Source organism: Culex quinquefasciatus, chromosome 2 (assembly GCF_015732765.1).
Source record: "Culex quinquefasciatus strain JHB chromosome 2, VPISU_Cqui_1.0_pri_paternal, whole genome shotgun sequence".
Lineage (NCBI taxonomy): Eukaryota > Metazoa > Arthropoda > Insecta > Diptera > Culicidae > Culex > Culex quinquefasciatus.
The window spans coordinates 197,744,206-197,766,569 of NC_051862.1; the positions used below are offsets into that span (position 1 = coordinate 197,744,206).

The 22,364-nt window shown below is 36.5% G+C and overlaps 2 protein-coding genes across 7 annotated transcripts in view; both read right to left on the minus strand.

Moving 5' to 3' along the window:
- The window catches only part of LOC6046639 (LIM/homeobox protein Lhx3), a 95,177-nt gene that overhangs the window by 1,158 nt on the left and 71,655 nt on the right, over window positions 1-22,364 (minus strand). For 2 of the 6 annotated variants that reach the window (XM_038251990.1, XM_038251991.1), the window contains exons 3-7: window positions 1,500-1,674; window positions 1,184-1,395; window positions 851-1,046; window positions 291-445; window positions 41-232 (exon numbers count right to left, since the gene is read on the minus strand). In XM_038251990.1, the coding sequence (XP_038107918.1) occupies window positions 41-232; window positions 291-445; window positions 851-1,046; window positions 1,184-1,395; window positions 1,500-1,674 (930 nt within the window). Of the gene's footprint in view, window positions 1-36; window positions 233-290; window positions 446-850; window positions 1,047-1,183; window positions 1,396-1,499; window positions 1,675-11,136; window positions 11,804-22,364 lie in introns of those variants that run through there. The other 4 variants (XM_038251993.1, XM_001863773.2, XM_038251992.1 and 1 more) reach the window with 4 other exon arrangements.
- Window positions 1,688-5,372, minus strand: LOC119766694. The gene is made up of 2 exons (XM_038251996.1): window positions 4,154-5,372; window positions 1,688-4,100 (listed from the first exon to the last, which is right to left on the minus strand). Exon 2 carries the CDS (start codon window positions 4,086-4,088, stop codon window positions 3,339-3,341), a length of 750 nt encoding a protein of 249 aa, XP_038107924.1. The 5' UTR covers window positions 4,089-4,100; window positions 4,154-5,372; the 3' UTR covers window positions 1,688-3,338.

Consider the following 22,364-nt stretch of genomic DNA (forward strand, 5'->3'; position numbering starts at 1 on the left):
AGTTGAGTGCATATTGAGCAAATTTGAGCTACTTACTCACCTAGTGGCGTATAGACGATATTGTCCGGGTACGAGCCGTAGTGGTGGCCCGGTCCCATGGGCGGAGGTGAATGGCTGGAGAGGTACGGCGGAGGACTGCCACTGCCGTGGATGTAGGACCCCCGGCCGCTGTGCGGCGAGGCGCCGTCCTCGAGGCCCATGTTGGATGTACTGTAGCTATCGTTGCTGAGATCTGCAATTGAACAGATGGTCAACATTTTGCGTGACTGGATATCATCAAACAAACTCACCATGATGACTGAAGCTATCCAGATCGATCTTCAACTCGTCCTTGTCGAGCAGCTTGTCGTGTCTACCCGGCGAGCTGCCACCCTTCATCGAGCGGAAGTACTGACTCCACCGCGTTCGGCCCGCATCCTTTTTCAGTCGTTTCTCTTTGGCTCGTCTGCAATCAAACATTGACAAAATCAGTTTAATTCTTTGGAAACTCACTTTTATCATGCTTATCAAGTTCTTAATAATATTCTTGCTGCTACATTCTTAAATTGTCTGAATTGTCTGTTGTAGGTAAGTAATATTTATTCAGCACATTTATTCCCCACTGAAAAAAGGGAAATTATTTCAACCTCAAAACAAAAATTATGAAAATTTAAACTTCTAAAAATAAGATGATATTTTGCTTGAATTTGTGTACAATTATACAGTAAAATTATACAAATGAAGCGTAAAAAAAATAAATCTGATATTTTTAAAATAAATGAAATTTGACAAATCTGGCAAACTTTAAAAAAACATTGTTTATACCTTGCTTAAAATTTTGAACCAACAAAGATTCAAAGTCATATCGTACCTGTTCTGAAACCACACCTGCACCACCCGCATGTCCAGCCCCGTGTCCTGGGACAGTTGCTCGCGGACGTGCCGGGCCGGCTTCGGGCTGCTGTTGTAGGCGCTCTTCAGCGTCTCCAGCTGCTTGGCGGTGATTGTTGTGCGTGGACGTTTGTTCGACGATTCACCGTCTAGCGACCCATCCGAGAGATAGAGTCCTGTGTGTAGGGGGATGAGGGAAAATAGCACACAAATGAGGGTTAGACTCTTGACAACGGTAATTGATGCCGATTCCCGACAGAAGTGGCAAATAGGTCTCTTGAGAGATTGCTACGCTGATCTGCTCGAAACTCACCCTTTGCTTTCGCGGCCTCGTAGTCCGGCTTGCAGACCAGCTTGCCGTCCTCCATAAGGTAGAACTCGTCGCCGGTGTTGAGCTGGCGCGAGCACATCGAACACATAAAGCACTGCAGGTGGTACACGTTGTCCTGGGCCCGCCGGACCACCTGGGTTGGCGGAATGCCGAGATCACAGGCCGCACACTTGGTTCCGTACCGCCTGTAGGACCCGCAACATTCACAAAGGAGTAAAACAAACGGTCAAACATTAACATATAAACAGTTTGGCGTTGCTTTCGAGGGAGGAAAAAAGCCGTGATGTTTAATGCTTACTTGAAGAAGTCGTCCTTGCAGAACAGCTGACCGTTCCGAGCGAAGCACTTCTCGTTGAGCTGGACGTGACATTCGCTGCACTGGAGGCACTTGGCGTGCCACGTCCGGTCGGACACTTTGAGGATGAACCGGTCCAGGATCAGCTCGTGGCAGCCGCCGCACTTGGGGATGGTGGCTGAAAGAGCGGAAAAAAATTTAGTTTTACATCGAAAATATCATATTTGATAGATTTTAGAGAAGAATCAAGGTTTAGCATTTATTTGTTATCATTTTTATTAGCGTACGCTCAAACTTAAGCACGAATTTAATGATCAGCATTAATTTTTTTCATTTTGTTTGCCCATGGAGGAATCACAGTTTAATGGGATAGTTCTACAAGTTTTTCGTATAACACATTATTTGGATAAAAAAGCAAAGGATGTAATTTATTTTATTTTATTTTAAGCAACCTCTTTAAAAATATTCCGGATATCTAGGGGCAAAGTAAATATATTTTCAAAAAGTTTGAACGAAGTTAGATGTGCAATAAACAGAAATTCATTTAAATTATTTTTAATTTTGTTTTTCATATTCAATTTGAGCTCTTTTAAAAATATGCATAATATAAATTTTGCCACTTAGCCTTAAATAATCGTTAATCTTATATAAAAGCAAGATGAAACTCTGATTTTTTATTAAAGATAGAAATTTGGTATCAAAGGAACATTTTTGTAAAATTGCTTGCCCAATTATATAAAGCTGCATGCATTCTTAACGAATTATTTTGAAGATTTCCTATTATTTTCCAGTGTTTTTTTCAACCTCAAAGCTTGTAGCCCCAACCGGATTAAAAAAGTTGGAAATGCAACTTCACCGGCTCTTTGAACGCTGAGAAAAAAAAGTTGGAAATGGCTTTTTCATTGTAACTTAGGGTAGACTCATCTGTTTTGGATCTTCCTTGTTGTAGGTGAATCTTGACATCTTTCCGGATCGAATGCAACAAGAATCATCCAAATCAGAGTTTTGCCGAGATACAGCTGAATGAACTTGCATTTCCAACTTTTTTGACCTCTTTGGTGCTTCGCGTAAGTTTAGACCACGTTGGTGCTACAAGTTTTATTACTAAATCTTGTACTTTCGAAAGCAGTTTTTGGAAATCTCAAATCGTTTTCAAATCGTCTAATTGCCACTCACCTTTTAACCTTCGCAGATCCCCAAAAATCTTTATGAATCCTGAGCTATTCAATACAAACAAAGAAAACTCCGTGCAAAGTTGTCACTCATATGAAAAAAGTTACGATATGATAGTGCTATTTTGATACAACCTACAAATTGCTGCAAGTGCGACAACTGGCCAAAGAGAATTTAGTCAGAAACAATTTGACACACGTACTTGCCCGACTACTGTAAACATTTTTAATTTTAACTCGGGACTCCAACAACCAAATTCAACCAAACTTCGGGACAATGCACAAAACGGTCAGCCAAACAAAACGTGTTTGAAAACATTGCGTGCTCTAATTTTTCTTTATTGAAGGTAAAAAAACGTCAAAAAGCGACGTGCGACAAGATATGTATCACGATCAAACGGAAATGTTGGAAATACACCTTAAAAAATACAGGTCAATTTTCAAAAAAAAAAAAGAAATATTTTTGCTGTTACATTTGATCTGGAAGTTATTTATTGCTAGCTATAAGAGAATGAGTAGAAAATGAAACGAAACCGTTAATCTTTTGAAATAAAAAAAAATATTGTAATTGATTTGTACCAGACTAAAAATTTATTATTGTGCATTCCAAATCTAATAAAAATATATTACATAGGTTTTCTCCCATTCCATGCTTGACTCTTTTTAAAAATCAGTTCCTCCTTCTCGACGAGGATCGCCTCGTCCGTCTGGCAAACTCGCTGTAGTTGATCGTTCTGTTCCGCGCTCGAAGTGTCCTCGCAGGCTGTTCATCAAATTCGTCATCCGCTCTACTCCGACTCCTGTTCCTACTGCTCCCCATCGTACTGCTCTGCGCTGTATCCTCCCGATCTTCCCCCTCCCCCACCGGACGACACATGTGTGCCGGACAAATCCGCACGGGCTCTTGCTTTTGCCGGACACACTCCGTCAATCTCTGGAGTTTCTCCACGATCGTGTCGTAGACTCGTGCACCAAGGCTCACGTACCCGGTTGCGAGCGCCGTACATGCGAACGTCAGCATGCTGCAAAGGGTCAGCACGAGCTCGACCAGCTTGTCCCCGCTGATGTCGGCATAAATCACAGACGACTTGCTGGCCACCAGACAGTCTAGCACCTTGAACAGGAACGCCTCAAAGCGGCACCAAAACACGACCATCCCAAATTCGATCGTGAGCAGAAAGAAGAAGAACTCTACGACGGCCATCGCGACGGGGGGCAGCTTCCGGTAGCGCCGGGGGAAGATCCGGGTTGTGGACAGGTACATTACGACCGAGGACAGGAAAAGGACGCTGCGCAGATTTAGCGACAGGGAGCAAAACTCGGATGGGGGATCCATGAAGACTTGAATTTTAAGACCCAGGTGAAGAAGGACGGCGAGCGAGAGGGCCACTGTGCTGCTCATCGTAGGGGACGGCAGCATGGGAGGGAGTGTCTGAGGGTGCAAATTTTGAATTACCGATATTTTAGGAATGATTTTTGATTTACCTTAGAGTTGATGAGCCATTTAATGTTGTAATGCACTGCACGGATTGTGTAAAAAATCCCATAAAAAAATATGAAATGTCAAACCATCCCAAGGCAATCAAAGCATACTTTGAGCAATTTTTTGACAAAATGTATCTTGAGATATAGGACAATAGATTATACGACCTTTGATTTTTTTAGATAAATATGTTTTTCAATTTTGGGGAAATATGTTTGACAGGTCGAGCAATTGCTCCTAGTTCCATACAATTTGCTTATTTTCTCTTTAAAAAAACTTATTTTGTACAACTTTTGATAGAAACATGTTTGCTCAATTCCTAGAAGAAAATAAACCCTTTATCTCTTCTCTTTTTTTTGCAAACTACTCACTGTAAAAAAAGGATATTTTTAAAACCAAAACCAATAAATATATTTTTGCAACAACCTCCAACACCCATACTCTCTTAGCTTAAGAGTCAAGGAGTTATGCGCACTACACGTCGAGGATATTATTGTTTTAGCCAATATTTTTTTCCGTAATAAGACGATTACGATGTTTCAACTTAAACAAGCTCAACCGATTTTGATGATTCTAACTTCATTTGATCTACAACGATTTGAGTAATAATCTCCAACAAGGAAAACTAAGCCAGCTGCATATTCAGAGTTAATACATCATCCTTATTTTTTCTTAACCATTCGGCAGTCTTGTACTTGTACTTTATAAATTATGCGAGAACCTATAATTTGAAGTGGAGGCATAAAAGAGCAAATTGGCCACGAATGGGTCATTCAGCAAGAAAAAAAAAATGTTTTACAGAAAAAAGTAACATACAAAAATGGGAAATTAATCTTTTGGTCCCTTTGATAGACTTTTATTTAATATTTATTTATTTACATGATTGAAATCTATTAATATTTTATGCAAAAAAAGACACGGCGAAATCCACGAATTTAGAAAAAAATGCTTAAATTAAATAACACTGAAAATATGGCTTAACAACTCTGGTCCACCATAATATCAAACAAATCTTTGTATTCAATCTTCTCTTTACAGTCGCATGACATGTTAAAATGTTATTCAGATAATTATAATTTTTTTTAATGACTTTAATTCAAAACAAAACTACAAGGTTAGAAATCTTGTAAGCATATCCGGTAACTCTATGTATTCGAATACATTGAAATGTTTCCAAAATCGTCAACATTTTTCTCAATTTCGATATAAATGTTTTCGAGCAATTCCAGCTCAAATCAGGAATTTTTCTGGTACTTTTGCACCCGACTCTCTCCGATTTCAATGAAACTTTGTAGACATGTAATACTAGGTCAATTTAAGCCATTTTTGTGTATATGGAGCCAATAGTACTCGAAAATAACATTTGAGAAGGGCGTAAGGTATTTAAATATTTTAGCATTTTGCAATTTTAAAATTACTGTATCTCGAAGCCGTTGTATCGTATCAAAAAGTGGTCTAAAACAAACTTGTAGGAAATCGGACGGGCTTTCTGAAAAAAAAAAAAAAAAAAATACACTGAAACAAAAATACACACTACTTCTATGAGATTTTTCTGTTTTTAAGTTTAAAAGTTAAATTTGATGGGAGCGAGTTGTGGCGCTATAACCACGGCAAATAGTGTCCTGGGCATTTGTGGAAATACAATGTCCCATCCCAGAGGGTCCCGGAGCACCAAAACTTCTTAGCATGGTGGCTTCCAACGATTTATTGCTTAAACAAACAGGAACGTGAGCGGGGGATCCCCACGTTTCTTCCTTCCCTGTAGATTCAGAATTGTGTTGTTGTTTGAACATTCGTGCTCAAACTCAATCCACTTCAATGAATCATCTTTGCGGTAAACTTTACGCAGTTGGCCTGGCCGCTTTAACGTTTGTGATGTTTCAAAGCAATTTATTGCATTGAGGCACTGCAGATGTTAATGTTGACAAGAGGATGCTAGGCGTTAATCAACCTAAGGCATTTTCCAGGATGCCCTCGAAAGACTGGCTGCGCTAGGGTTAGATTAGATTAGATTAGATTAGATTAGATTAGATTAGATTAGATTAGATTAGATTAGATTAGATTAGATTAGATTAGATTAGATTAGAAAAGTAAAATTTGATGGTGACGTCACGATTTTTTTTCGCTCAAAATTTATGAGGAAATAGCCTAAAATGTTACTAAAAGACTCACGAAAAATGCAGGATGGTATGTCTCTCCTAAAAAATACAAAAATCATTTACTACAACGGTTTTTTTTGATAAGTGAATTTTACATAAAATTCTCCATATTGACCATTGTCCATAAGTCCAATCCTTGGGAATACAGCGGTTTTAAAAATAAAAATGTTGAAAAAATAGTTTTTTTTTGTGGTTTTTGGCAATTTCTATATGACAGACTCGGTTTTTCTGTCTCGTAAATATTTTTACCGGAAAGCTCGTCCCATTTCCCATAAGTTTGCCTTTGACAGTTTTTAAATTTGACTTGTCTTATTATTTACGTAAGCTTATTTACTATCCACGTTTCTACCACACTGAAAAAATATTCTATTTACAGTTATGAGCAATGTAATCAAACTTATATCTGTAAGCCCATACATTTAATTGAAATGCTGTCAAAGACAAACTTATGGGAAATGGGACGAGCTTTCCGGTAAAAATATTTACGAGACAGAAAAACCAAGTCTGTCATATAGAAATTGCCAAAAACCACCAAAAAACCTATTTTTTCAACATTTTTATTTTTAAATCCACTGTATTTTCCCAAAGATTGGACTTAGGACAATGGTCAATATGGAGACTTTTATGTAAAATTGTCTGGGAAATCGATTCCCACTATCGATTCTGAAAAATTGTGACGTTTAGACCACTTTAAAAAAAAACAGTTGTAGTAAATGATTTTTGTATTTTTTTAGGAGAGACATACCATCCTGCATTTTTCGTCAATTTTTTTAGTAACATTCTTTTAGTAACAACAAGTTTGTCTTTGACCACTTTTTGATACGATACAACGGCTTCGAGATACAGTAATTTTAAAATTGCAAAATTCAAAAATATTTAAATACCTTACGCCCTTCTCAAATGTTATTTTCGAGTACTATTGGCTCCATATACACAAACTGGCTTATATAGGCCTAGTATAACATGTCTACAAAGTTTCATTGAAATCGGAGAGGGTCGGGTATAAAAGTACCAGAAAAATTCCTGATTTGAGCTGGAATAGCTCTTTCAAAATCGATAACATTGTTGTTCGCAATCGGAAAAAATGTTGAGAATTTTGGATTAGCTTACAGGATTTCTATCCATTGATTTCAAAATAATCTGGATTTTTTTTTTGCAATCATCCATGCAATCCTCGGCAGTTCCGTCCAAAATAAACATTTTTACGTAGTATCAATGTGTAAGGGAGTGCAAGATTTTTTTAAATTAGCAGTCAATTCATTTTGTTTTAGGTTGCAGTTTCAAGAACTACGAGAATTCAACTTTTTTAAGTGTAGTCAAATTCTGGTTTCATTTATATTTCAAAAGATTTTTATTTCAAATTAAAATTGTATTTGGAATTGGCTTACATGTTTTTTTTATTTGCAGCAAATGCAAAATGTTCTATAAAATAACAAGCTGTTCTTTGCTTTTAGTCATTTAATAATTTAATCCTCTATTGACCAAATTTTGTCTAGATTTTTTTTATTTTTGCCGTATTTAGGAATTCATTTTGAGCAACTTTTGTTCTACGATAAATTTTATTTCCCTAGATTTATGTTTTTCTTGTTTTATTTTTATTATTTCAATTTGCATTTATCTAGTTTAGTTTATGCTTGTTTTTGAAAGTATTTGTATTTTTTCTACCAGCTCCTATCATAACATTTGGCCCACCTGATTTTTTCATGTTTTTACTGCTATTTTTTTGCTTGTTTTCACACTTTCTGCTATAGAATGGCACCATGATCATTTAAATTGTAAAAAAGGCATAGTCTGGTACACTACACAAATTACTGCATATCTCTCTTTACTTAAAATATAGGAAATGTTAGTAGAAAACAGTCAAAGTTGTTGACCCTTGAAAAATTACATTATTAAAAACATTGGTAAAGTCACAGAAGACGAGTAAAGAGTTCTGCTATCCAGTGCATTTTTAAGATCAAAAATTGGTTGAAAATTTGATTTTCGGCGATTTTTTAATCGAAGCCCATCTACAGGCGTGGTTCGGTTGTAGAGTAACCCTACACAAACTCTAAATGACACATTCCGCCGTGACGTTGCAACGCTTTGACTTTTCTTTTTTTAGTATTTCGGCTGTAACTCAAAAAATACATTAAAAAGGTATATATGTTATTACAGATTCGGAAAGGGCATTAAATTTCCTATAAGAAGCAGTGTTGAAACATTATTTTAGGTAAATATTCTATTTTTGAGAGGGGAATATGTAGCGTGACGTTGCAACGCGTGACTTTTCTCAATCCTGACCCAATTTATGTTTTGCCATTAACTCTGCTCTGTTAAACGGCAAATTTTGAGTTCTCCTTCCATTTTTAATGTAAAATTGACCAACAAATCGAATGCAATCATTAGTTTTACGAAAAAATCAAACCTCGATTTTTAAAGACCACTTACATTTCGTGACGTTGCAACGCTTTGTTTTTGAAAACAGGGTTTTCGTTGCGTTGCAACGTCACGAAATTTTAGTTTCAAAATAAATCATAGTTTTTGTTAGTTTGAACAACTTTAGGTTAAGATTTTATTATAAGACATTAATACACAGTACAAGGACATGTGAATTGACTGGCCCGCCCATGTAAGACCCTCCCCCTCCCCTATATCGCTTTCACAGTAGCAGTACGATTTACACAGTTTTACAATGCGTTTCAAAGTAAAAATAAATATTTGTATTATTCCATTATCACGAAGGACCCCCTCTCCTCTCCTCTATCCATGTAATGGGACGTCCATGCATTACGTAACGGGGTAATATCAAGGGGGTCCAAGATTTATACAAAAAAATGTATCGGAAATGTATTCCCAGGGGGTGGAGGGGGTCTAAAAATATAAATGTTTTTTACGTAATGCAAGAACGCTCCCTTAATATTTTAATGGTTTTGAGCAATTAACAAAACACGTGGAAGTTTTAGAATGGAAGGGGGAGCTTCAAGTTTTCAGGAGGGCTGAAATTTATGAATAAAGTGCCCATATCGTGTGTTGATGGCCCCTAAGGGGTGATCTGCAAACAAAGTAACTTATTTTGTTGACTTTTGTGCTTTTTAAATAAAATTTGAGGAAATAATAAAACTGTTTGCCTGCGCAACATAATATATTCAATTGCGAACAACTAAACGATGCATACAACTTATTTAGGTAAGGGTTCGTCCAACAATAAAGTGACAAAAGTTTGTAAAAAAAACGTTACTTAATCCACCTTTAGGTAGTTGGTGCCTTCCTTGCATTCATAAAGTGAATACACTAAATAACACATTAATTTTTATCAAAATATCTGAGATCTGGCCTCAAAAACAAATGCATCAAAACACTAAAGTATTCATAACTTTAAACAGGGTTGTCAGATCTTCAATCTCTTAAGCTCGTTGGAAAGGTCATTTGATTACTTATCCAACGATGGGTCGCATTATAGATCCGGACAACATTTTCTTCAAAATATTTGAGATCCGGCTTCAAAAAAGTGTATAAATGACACTTAAGTGCTCATAACTTTTGATGGGGTGGTCAGATTTTCAATGTTTTGAACGCGTTGGAAAGGTCTTTCAAAAACCTTTCTAACAATATAAAGCATGATGGGTTTTCTTACAAAAACCACCCTTTTTTACAATATTTAAAACTCTAGCCAAATAGTTTTTTTAGCATAACTTTTGAAGTACTTTTCTAAACTTCATAATATTAACTAGGGTCTTGTGGGACCCCAAGACGGATCGAATGAGACCAAAACGGTCCAAATCGGTTCAGCCAGTCCGGAGATAATCGTGTGCATATTTTTTGGTGCACGGACTCACATCCAGACACACGCACAGACATTTGTTCAGAATTTGATTCTGAGTCGATTGGTATACGTGAAGGTGGGTCTACGAGGTCGAATAAAGAAGTTCATTTTTCGAGTGATTTAATAGCCTTTCCTCATTGAGGTGAGGAAGGCAAAAACAATCGAATCACGTGATTTTTATTGTTTAGTGAATTTTAATGTAATTTGGCCTACGTAAGGGTGTGGGATAAAAAAAATCGTTGCGTTGTATTAGAATGAACCCTTACGTAAATCAGTTTATCATAAAGGGGCCATTCAGTTACCACGTGATTACTTTTAAGAAAGTTTTAGAATTTTTACCCCTGGTCTATCGGTCTATTTTGATTTGTTCAACAAGTTTCATAAAATACCTACTTTTATTCGAGTTGCATACAAACTTAAGTAACGGAATTTGTGAATGACCCATGTACAATTCTTCTGTAAATATGCTCGGAAACATTATATAAAAAATATATAATATTTAGTATCCTTTTATTTTCAAAAATCAACTACGCATACACCTTTTTTGCCATGTGACTAATATGATTTAAAATTTCGTGACGTTGCAACGCAATAAAATGGTAAACTTACACTAGTTCGAAAAAATACTTAACTTAAGATAAACTGCAATTCCATGACATTTCCGTTAAGAACATCTTAAAACCTACAAAATGCAATCAAAAGAATAATTTTTGGATTTAATTTCGCTGAAAACCAGGAGTTTTTAGAAAAATGTTTTAAATCGATGATTTTATCACGAATTGATGCAAAACTTAACCAACTTGTAAAAAATGATATTCAAATGTTCAATTAATGAAAACCATGATTTTTGAAGCTTCAAGTAGTCTAGAATCGAGGAAAAATATCCAAATAGCTCATACACGCTTTTCAAAAATTCATCCCAAGGTGTACATTGCCGGAGAATGTGTCAAATTTATAATTTAACTAACCAAAATTCGCTTTTCAAAACTTATCACTTTTAGTATCATTGAAAAACACTCACAAAGCAACGCCTCCGGTAGCTCATCCAGATTGATCGGTGGCACTCGATACTCCGGACTCGGCGATCGCTGCTGGTGCAGCAAATCCTTTTTGCTAGTCTCGTTGTTGTTGTTATTATTCACACTACTGGCCAGATTCGCCATGTAATCACTGGTATCCATCATGAGCTTTAGCATTTCCATTTTGAATTTTGTTTGATGTTTTAGACTTTTATTTAACTTTAATTGCACAACTTTTTGTTTCGGTTAAAATCTTCAAATTTCCGTTCGTCTGTCGAATCTTTTTTTACCGAGAAAATAAATCTCCCAACTCTTCTCAATCACTTGTCGATCGAGATTTTACGACACATAATTTCGTTATTTCATTTGACCACATAAAAATTCACTGTCAGCAAATTTGCACCCTGGACCACAACCAGACGACGACGACGACGTGGCCTCCAGCTCTCTCTCTTCTCTTGGGGGGTTTGGAAAAACGGATCGATTTTCCACCTTCTTCAGACCTCGTCCCGCAATTCACACCCACACTCCACGACCCACTTGGGACAGAATCCGGCTTGTTTTCCACGCGCACGTTTCGCGCGACAGACTCTGACGGAGCGGGACGTGCTTCGGCCAGCACACCCTTATCGATTGGTTGACAAACTCGTACTGAGGCCGAGTACCCTTTTGGACGGTTTTAGAACACGACTTGAACGTAGCAGTTTATGCTCGCACACACACGCAAACGGCGAGGGTTTCTATGCTCACGTTCTATGCTCGCGCGCGCACTCACCTCCCCGCAAGTACCGTTGGCACGACTCGTTTGATGGTGTTGGTTTTAGTACAACGCAGCTGATTGGTTGGGTGGTGTGTGGTTGTGTGCGAGAGTGGGGTGTGGTTTCGTTCGTGTCCCTTTTCTCTTTTGTTTTCGCGTATGGTTCACTTGTGTGTGGCGGGGGAGAGTAGCGCCGAGCAACATCAGCTGAGGACGGTTTTGTGACAGCCAACATAAGCAGCATAAGCCAGCGTTTATCGGTTGATATTGAGTTGTTTTGTTGGTGATAGATGAGGTGCGAAAAGATGTGTGCTGATGTTGTTTAGTTATGCTGCGTAAACGGAGTTGGTGAATGGTGGATTTAAAGCGAATTTGGTTGTTTTGGGGTTAACAAATAGATGAGATTCGATTTGGAGTCGTGATAAATTGAAGTTTCGATTACTCAAATATATTTTGTTCTTGTTATCTGAATACTTATTTTTTTTGATGTTTTTATACTTTATTAATCATCTGTACTAACATTATTTCCGTAGTAACAGTTCAATAGGGTGAATCTGCGGTTGTAAACAAGCAGTTTAGCAGTTTTTTGCGCAAGCGACTGTTCACGTCAAGTAAGAGGGTGATAGACTGCTTGTTTACACACGCAGATTCACCCTATTTAACTGTTACTACGGATTTGTTAGTTTTGCGTGCTTCAAACATTTTAAACTGTTTGAACTATAGTGCTTTTTCCTCAATGTCATCTGTGTGTATTTAACTGTTATACATGGAAAACTGAACTATGTCTTGCAAAAAAAAAATGATTAAATTTAGATACAAATAAGAAAAACAACATGACTTGCCTTTTAAACAGGATATTACCTCGAAAAGAGAAGTAAACTTACTTTGACTAGAGGAGTTTTTGATTTATTGGCTGTCACTTTTTTCTATGCACAAAATTTTACTCATCTAATGTTGATAGTTGTATTTTTTATGCTTTAATTTATCTAAGTATCGAAATTCCCGGGAGTCTCGACCAAATTTTCCGGGAATCGAGAGGTTGAAAAATGCAAATTTCCCGGGAATTTCTGCTATTCACCCGTTAAATGCAACTGAAGTGGAGAAGAATTCAATTCACAATCAATTTTATTGTGGCTGTTTCAAAAACATGTTTACTCTAAATGAACATTTTCAAATTGTGTATCATATTTTTGTTAAAAATTAACACTGAACAACTCTTTAACCCACTACAACCCAACCCCGCCAAAAATCCATTTTCAACCAATTTTTGAACTTTAAAAAGCATTGGAAAGAAGACCTCTTGAAATTTTAGAAAATGTATGGGTCTTCCAAAGTTTTACTTGTCAGTGTTTTTTCAGGGGTCAACTTTGGTTATATTTTTTCTAGTGTGCCATACTATGTTTCTACGTTTTTTTTACAATTTAAATGATAATGGTGCCATTAATAGCAGATAATGTGAAAAACATGCAAAAAATTGTAAAAGTGACTCTAAAACATGAAAAATTTAGATAGGCAAAATGTAATGATTGGAAGTGGTAGAATAGGCCAAATACTTCTAAAAACAAATATAAACTAAACAAGATAAATGCAAATTAAAATACTAAAAATGAAAGAGGAAACAAGAGAACTAAAGTTTTTCTTAGAACAAAAGTTGCTCAAAATAACCTCCTAAACACGGGAAAAATAAAAAATTTCGAAAAAAAATGGGCGATAGAGGGTTAAAGTAATGCGTTGCAAATATTGTTCAAAGTTTATGTCGCCTCCTTCAAATCTGCACGAAAAATTAGAGGGAATTTTGTTTTCATGAAATTTGATTTTTTTTATTGAAATAGAAGTCTAATCAACTGAAAACAACATGAAATGCATTTTTCTCTTGTTGATGATCATGTTTTGCATGGTTGGGCCAAAATAGTAATTTATGCAACACGTTGCAAAAAAGAAGATTCAAGTTTTGCTACGAGTTGCTTACAATATTTTTTTGCAGTCCTGAAAAACGCCTTTTAAATGGAATTTTATGTCAAACATCCATGTGTTAAATAAACTCACCGTTCAAATCGAAAATATTTAAAAATGTTACTTTTCGATAATAGTGCTAATTCAACTTTCTAGCATTCATTTTTCAGCACTGGTATTGTATGGTATTAATTTTTTATTCTGCTATTTTTAGTAGAGAAAAGTAATTTGTTTCACGACTAAATTGCAACAAAAAAATCACAGAGACGATTTTTTTTGTCAACATTTAAATCAACTGAACAGGTTTTAAATTCATTTTAATTTACTAATTTTAATATTTAAAGGTTGCCCTTTTTGTCTTTGGTCAGTGATAAGGGACACAAACTTAAAAAAATATTTGGCACAGCCTAAATGAATATTGAAATACCTTTTTATTGTTTTAAAGCAATTTTGGCAAAGTAAATTTGGTGACAACGACCATTTCGAAAATTTATTTACGTTTTGTTAAGCCCAACAAACCCTACAAGATGTTTTTAACTACTTTTGGAAATTCCCTTCCTTATTCTTGATAACGTAATACACATTTTTTGAGCTTTTTTAAAGATCTTAAAACAAAATTTACATATTTTGCTCTTCAGGTATTTTCACACAAGGCGGTTTAAAGAAAACCCAGAAAGCAAAAAGAAAATTTTGTTTTTTTGACTTTTTAAAGATGCTCTACACGGAGAAAAAAGAGTTCCCAAAATCGTGAACAAGCGTTCATGAAAATGGGAACCACGAACAAAGTGTTCAAATCCCATGGAACGATTTTGAAAAACGTAAAAAAACGCTTGTTCACGATTTTCAGAACTCTTTTTTCTCCGTGTAGATTTGTGACACATACCAATTTCTCATCAGTTGAGGATTTTTTGTACTATTATTCTCAAATTTATTTTGGCACCATGACAATTGTCATGGTAATATTACATCTGGGAATGGATACATTTTATATGCCAGAAAAAAAAGTACTTTTACCTCCAAAAATGTTAAATTCACCACTATTACAGTGTTTTGCCATTTTTTTAGTCTAATTTGAGGCAATATAACATCATAAAAGATTGTTATACCTTCAAATGTTACACCTTCCAAATTTAAATTTTTTTTAACCGAACGACAGTTTCAAAAAGTTTGACTCCATCTTTCATTGTTTTGAAAATATTTACACTCAAATAAAAAAAAAAAACAATTTTCTCGATTAATACAAAATGGTCATTGTTACAAGATAGTTGTAGAGGAAAGTGGGGCAAGTGTAACAAGCTAAGGAAATGATCGTTGTAACCCATCAAAAACGTTAAAAATCTGTCGGATTTTTTAATTATCATCTTATTTCAGGTCTTGACAAAGAGTTTGATAGAACAAGTTTTTAAAAAATCCTGTTTTTAATGCAAAAAAAAATGATTTAAAAAAAATTATTATCCGTACGTTCTACTCAACTAGTGGGGCAAGACGAACAACCCGTTGGGGCAAGAGGAACAATGCATGAAAAAACATGTTAATTTGCTAACAATTGAACTGTTATCACTTAGATACATCAGATTAGGATGTATTTGAAACATTTCTTTCATTTTTAGATTAAATAATAGTATGTTACTAAAAATTTGATCGCTTTTACGAAAAAAAAAATATTACTTTGATGAAAAAAGGGAAATTTTCATAATATCACTATATTTTGCATGGACAATTTTTTTTAACAATTGTTTACCAGTTTTTAAGAATGTTTATGTATTTATTTTCCAATAAAATATGTTGTTGCAGCAATTCGTATTTTTTTCCATACTAAAAATGCATATGGTACACTTGCCCCACCTGAACAAGATTTTTTAAAAACTCTCAACAAAAATAACCAAAAGTTAAATCATACTTTAAAATAGGTGCAAGTCATTGGTAGGGACACTACTGATCAAGGAAAAATTGCATTTTGATAAAATGAGCCTTAAAACGAACCCTAAGCCTTATTTTGTACTTTCCAAATATTATAAGAAAACAAAGGGTTTGAAAAAAACTTCATTAAATCTTATGCCCCGTGGCGTTTACGTCATTTTGGCGGTTATGTGGTAGTAGAATCAGCTAATTGCATTGTTAGCAACAATTCCTCATACTGGAAATAATCAAAATTCTAAAAATTACGGCCGTACGAGCCATTGTTCCTCTTGCCCCATATGGTCGTCTTGCCCCACCTTCCCCTATGCTATTAATCATCGCATTAATCATAAATAATTTTGGTGATCTTCCCAAAATAGCCATTTTATTTTGCAAAATCGCCAAAACTGCACCGATAACGCTGCTCAATCTTCACCAGCGTCATGTGTTGACCCTTAAAAATGCCTACTTTGATTAAACATAAACGCCCAAACATTTAAAACCCCTGGATGAGCTTAGATTCAAAATCGATCATTGAATTGATTGTTTTTGATTTTTGTGGAACCAATGCCTTTTTTTTTTAAAGAAATAAGCTTGTGCTAATATAAATTACGATTATTTTTTTACGAATCAAGTTTATTTTTTATCTTTTCTTATTAATTTGTTTCGGCGGACCACTCCGTTAAATTTGACGAAAAATCGGAATCATCTGACAAAAAAAAAACACTAAGCCATTTTTCCTGCACACATATACAGAACACAGAAACGGTCCCCCAGCGGATGAGGCGCGTGTACAACGGTTTTGTTCCGTTTGCGTGGTGACGTGTCGACTACGAGCGGGGGGTGGCATCGTCACAACAACACAAAAACGCTACCACCCATACCACTCCGAACCCCTGAAGACGACACTACCACCATACACCGTCAGGAAGCTACAAATTATACCGAAATAAAATTGAAATAAAAATTCATTGCTACACTTTACGGCATGTCCCAGGGAAGCTATTATGGGCTGCCTTCACAGGGTTGTTTCTCTCTGTCGGAAGAACCGGAGAAAGTGCGTCCTCCGACGTTGTTGGGGTTCGAGCATTTCGACATTTCTACAAGCCATCATCCCTCTCTGTCCGGGGAGGAGAAATGGCCAAGGGAGTCGTACTCCGAAGTTTTACACTGCTGCGAAGCTGAACCTAGGGTAGAACTTGAACTCAACGAAAAAAAACTTGTCCAACTTTAATGGAGTGGTATGTTTCAAACAAATATTGTGGGTGGTTGATGGATCACAAAGGAACTCCTCCCCCCCCCCCGTGGACACATCATCTGGTCATCTTGCTGCTCCTTTTTTTTTCCAGGGGATTCTTCTCTTCTTGTTAACCGTTCCGACAGTGTCAACGATGTCCTTTCTTTGCTTCCAGGCGGTCCCCAGTGCTAAGACTGGTCCAATTATCATTAATTCTGCTCCGTTAAATGAAAACACTTTTCGACGTTTTCGTCCTTGCAGCGATTCCGTTGGACGTTCAACTATTTTATCCGATTACTGAAGAAAAGTTTCCCCCACAGGAAACCGGGAAAAGTGCATCCCATGAACCCCGACGGTAATCGAGTAAAAGTTAAGTTCTTTGCTCGATTCGATTATTTCATTAGCCCGAGATTGCTCTACATTGGAACGCCTTCAGTCAGACGGTAGTGTCACGTAATGTGGTCCCACAGGGAGAGCAGTTGGTCTCTCAGACTCTGTGAACAATACGCGCGGTGGTAGCTTTAATGAAAATAAATGAAACAGTTTAGCCGAGCGAATGAAAATTAACGAGGAGACAGACGTGCTGAATAATTGATTTTTATCGTCGACCTGGTGTGAACATGGAAACGGATTTTTGTTTTTATTTTTGGGGGTTTTGTTTTATGATCCAGAGATAAAATTTATCGGATGTTGGTAATTTGAATGAACTGTTTTATTCAAATTGTATAGATCTATAGATGATCATATGAAAAATCATCTATAGAAAGACAAATGATAACCAACTTTAACCTTAGAGTTTTTTTCTATCGAATAGCAGTAATATTCTCCCTGCAAAAACAAATGTTTCAGTTTAAGCCTTCCATTCATCAGAAATCAGAAATTAGCAACACAATCTTAACACAACTTTTGAAACACGTTTTTTCTAAACTTACAATACCATGATTTAGAAAAGTTTGTATGAAATGTTAAAAGAGATTTTTTATTTTAGCTTTCTTACTTTGGTTGTGAAGGTTATATTCCTAAACTTTTTTGAGGGGTTACAAAAATACTTTATTTTTATATAATATAAACAATTTATATCATGAAAAAATTTTACTTCTTATCTTGCATTGTGTTTAAACTGTCCAAAAAACAACCTTAATTTGCTTTCATAAAAATATCCTATTATGATTTTCCATACAATTTTCTAAGCACTGTACTTTTCGGTTTAAGGTCTCTCCACCCAAAACCGTTCAACAGTGTGAGGGTTGGGGGAAAGATGAGCTATTAGTATTCCTTTTAGTCAACTCCACCCCGTACGCAGAGGATTCCGGTATTCTTTTGTCTAACTTTTCTCGTCTCGTCTTCTGCCCTGTGCCATCGTCCTCCTCAACGTTTTTTTGCCTATTGTGCGAGGAGGATATTCGCTTTCAGCTATTGCTATTGCCGCATCCATACGTATTTTATGGGTTTCCCCTTCTCCCCTTCTCGGACTCGTTCCACGTGGCACTTTGGTGGTGAAGTTTTCCACCACCCAGATGGAAGCTACGAACAAACGGAGGGCGAATCGCTTTTTCCGGCTGTTTATGCCGTACCCTGTCGTATATTATCCAAGCGCGGAACGCTCCCATTTTTCCGAGCCCAGGCATCCTGGTGGTTGAATCGCTCGAAGGGGAGTCTGTCTCGACTGTAGGTTGTACCGGGTATTTGTCCTGGGCTTGGGCACGTTGGCTACAGGCTTCTACCGTCTGCCGTCGTGCCGTGAATAGAGTGCGGAGGGATATCTATTTATCTCTTCTTTTAGGGGGAGATTCACGGTGAAAGAGAACTGAACGGTGGACCCATTTTTCATACACGATGGGCCAGGGCCGTGGTTTGTGTTCAGGGGTTTTTTTGGAAACAATTACATAGATTGTACTTTCTGACTATTTTGAAATAAGACCTTAAGTTAGAAGTTAAAAGTTGTATTAACGTTATGATTCTTTGTATTCATAGTGATGCATTCTGCTCAGGGGGTGACATCTATATCTCATTACAGGCAGCTCGACTGCAGCCATCACCAGCTGTCAATTACGGCACCAGAACAAAAGGGAACTGTCATTTACGGCACCAAAACAAAGCCAGAACAAAAGAACAGCTGCTCATTACGGAACCAAATCAAATCAACTGCGCACTGTAAAAAGTGCAAAAACTTCTGGCACAAAGTGGAAAGAAACTGATTATTTTTTTCATGTAAAATTATACCGCAATTCATGTTTTAAAGGCAGTGTATGTTTTTGAGCTGATTTTATCTCAATTTATGTGAAAAATAAACTATGAAAAAAAAAAAATAAATATAAATAAAAAAATATCATCCCCCAAGATGGCTCCCTTTTGTATCCCCCTGATTCTACTAAAACGTTCAACCAAACCACTACACTCAACCCCCGGTGGTTGGTCACTTTTTCGTTTGACACTTTTTTAGTTTGTACCCCGTTGGTTGGTCAAAATCAAACCAAAAATTGACGAACTGTCACTTTTTACACGGCGCTCACGCACACTATCAAAACAAACGTTTGGTAGTGTGTGTGAACTCCGTGTAAAAGGGGTGACCAAACGCATGAACGCCAAACAAATACAATAAAAAGTTTATTTTTATTTTTAAAGAATATTGTATGCAACACGATACAAAACTCGATTTTTCAGCACTCGCCAAATTTATCCAAATCGTCATGAAAAAAAAAGGATCTTGCAACTTGTTTGCATGGTTTTGCAACCAATTTTTCAAAATTAGATTTTTTTTTTAAGTTTGAGTAGTATTTTACATGACTTGAAGTTGTTCTCACAAGTTAAATTTTTTTTATTCATGATATTTATTTTTCGGATCCCCCTTCTTTAAAATTTTCTTTAAATAGTAAACAAAAAATAAACGATGCTAAAATTCGAATATTTCATTGAAATAAAATTGTTCTTTTTCATACACATTATGCGAGGACTGTTTTTGACATTTTAAATCAGATTAGGTTTTTTTTAAAATATTGTTTGCTTTAAATGTGGGCAGTCCTTAGAATACAAACAAACATGAAATCTGAAATTTTTTATTAGAAGATTTTTCGTATTGTTTGCATGTTTTTCGCATACACATACATAAATGAAAATATATTTCGATGACTGATTTATTTTCTAGCACCGCACACAGCTGTTGCCCCGAACCCTGTTTGAGTTTCATCTAACAATTTTAAGCCACACGTAGTTGAAAACCTTTTGACGAGAAATGTGGAATTAATGAGATTTGATTATTTTTTTTTTTTTTAAATTTTGTTCAAATTTTAAATTGTTTTAACAGTATAAGTTTACAATTTAACTGAGAACCAATTTTTTTGCAGATGAATGTACAGGAAATATCAGGATCTATTAGTATTTTTTTTGAGTCACTACTTGGCAAAGAAATAAAAAAAAGGATTTCTTTGTATCGCACAAAACAGCAACTTTTTAAATTGTCGCTTGTGTGCTATCTTGTGAAACAGCTGTTGTAAAAAGTTAGTAAGTGTGACCTGCAAAATAGCACACAAGCGACGAAATGCTATTATCGTGCAATTACGAAAAATAAGCGGGGATGCCGGGACCGTGGTGTAGGTGTAAGCGTCATTGCCTCTCACCCAGTCGACCTGGGTTCGATCCTAGACGGTCCCGGTGGCATTTTTCGAGACGAGATTTGTCTGATCACGCCTTCCGTCGGACGGGAAGTAAATGTTGGCCCCGGACTAACCTAAAAAGGTTAGGTCGTTAGCTCAGTCCAGGTGTAGGAGTCGTCTCCCTGGGTCTTGTCTCGGTGGAGTCGCTGGTAGGCAGTTGGACTAACAATCCAAAGGTCGTCAGTTCGAATCCCGGGGTGGATGGAAGCTAAGGTGTAAAAAGAGGTTTGCAATTGCCTCAACAATCAAGCCTTCGGACACCTAGTTTTGAGTAGGAATCTCGCAATCGAGAACGCCAAGGCAATGCTGTAGAGCGAATAATTTGATTTTTGAAGCGGGGATGCCGTGGAGATTTTCCCTTATCCTCTCGAAATAATGAAGCATCAACACATCCCATCTTCCAAATCCTTTTCCTTGTCCCTGGTGCGCGGTGGAGATGGGAGTGACCGGCAATGGATGGCTGCCATGGTTTTAAATATCTGTTCTGGTGGAGTTGATTTTATTCCTAAGCGGCCTTAGTGAAATCATCACGTACACATGGCGAAGTCCAGTCTGCAATTCGCTATAATGACCGCCTCCAAGTGAAGCGAATTACGTTACATAAGGTTACGTTACATTCGTTTTTGTTTTGACTTTAAGCCTATGGATTTAACAAAGTTCTAAACTATCTCGTACCCTTAGTTCGGTACCCTCTTGGAACGGCTCTGACGACTCTGGACTAAAACGTACCGTGTTCGAATGTGGCGTGGACCGACGAGAAAAGGACCTCGACTTGGGTTGGGAGTTTAGCCTGTCATGTCGTTTCGATATTCGCAGTTTATGGTGTAGTACAGATCTGCTGCTGCTGCTGCTGGAGCCGGTGGTATTATCCGGCTTCTATCAATGTTGTGGGTGAGGTTGTGAAGAGAGAGGCACGGTGCTCAAAATACCGTTATTATGAAAAAAAATATGCACTCCGAGATTTTGGGGTCTATCGATTCCTTACACCATAGCGCATCTCTGTGCAAAAAATAAAAACATTCGCTGATGTAGTTTTCGAGATACAGCCCTTTTAAGATGTTACATCCGATTTTTAATAAGAAAACCAAAACAATCAATACAATTTCAGCACTTTAAAGAATATACATTTCAAGATAAAGGTGTTTTTTGCTTCATATGACTGTCAAGTATCTCTTGGCCAAGTTTCAGAAGGTTTGCTGATGTAGTTCTCGAGATACAGCCATTTTAAAATGTTATTTCCGATTTTTCAAAGAAAATCCATAAAATCAACACAATTTCAGCACTTTAAAGAATATGCATTTCGAGATAAAGATGTTTTTGTTTCATATGACTGTCAAGTATCTCTGGGCCAAGTTTCAGAAGGTTTGCTGATGTAGTTCTGGAGATACAGCCATTTTAAAATGTTATTTCCGATTTTTCAAAGAAAATCCATAAAATCAATACAATTTCAGCACTTTAAAGAATATGCATTTCGAGATAATGATGTTTTTGCTTCATATGACTTTCAAGTATCTCTGGACCAAGTTTCAGAAGGTTTGCTGATGTAGTTCTCGAGATACAGCCATTTTAAAATGTTATTTCCTATTTTTCAAAGAAAATCCATAAAATCAATACAATTTCAGCAATTTAAAGAATATGCATTTCGAGATAATGATGTTTTTGCTTCACATGACTGTCAAGTATCTCTGGGCCAAGTTACAGAAGGTTTGCTGATGTAGTTCTGGAGATACA

Coding starts and splice junctions, on each gene's coding strand:
- LOC119766694 (XM_038251996.1), bottom strand. CDS start 4,088: ATGCTGCCGTCCCCTACGATGAGCAGCACAGTGGCCCTCTCGCTCGCC.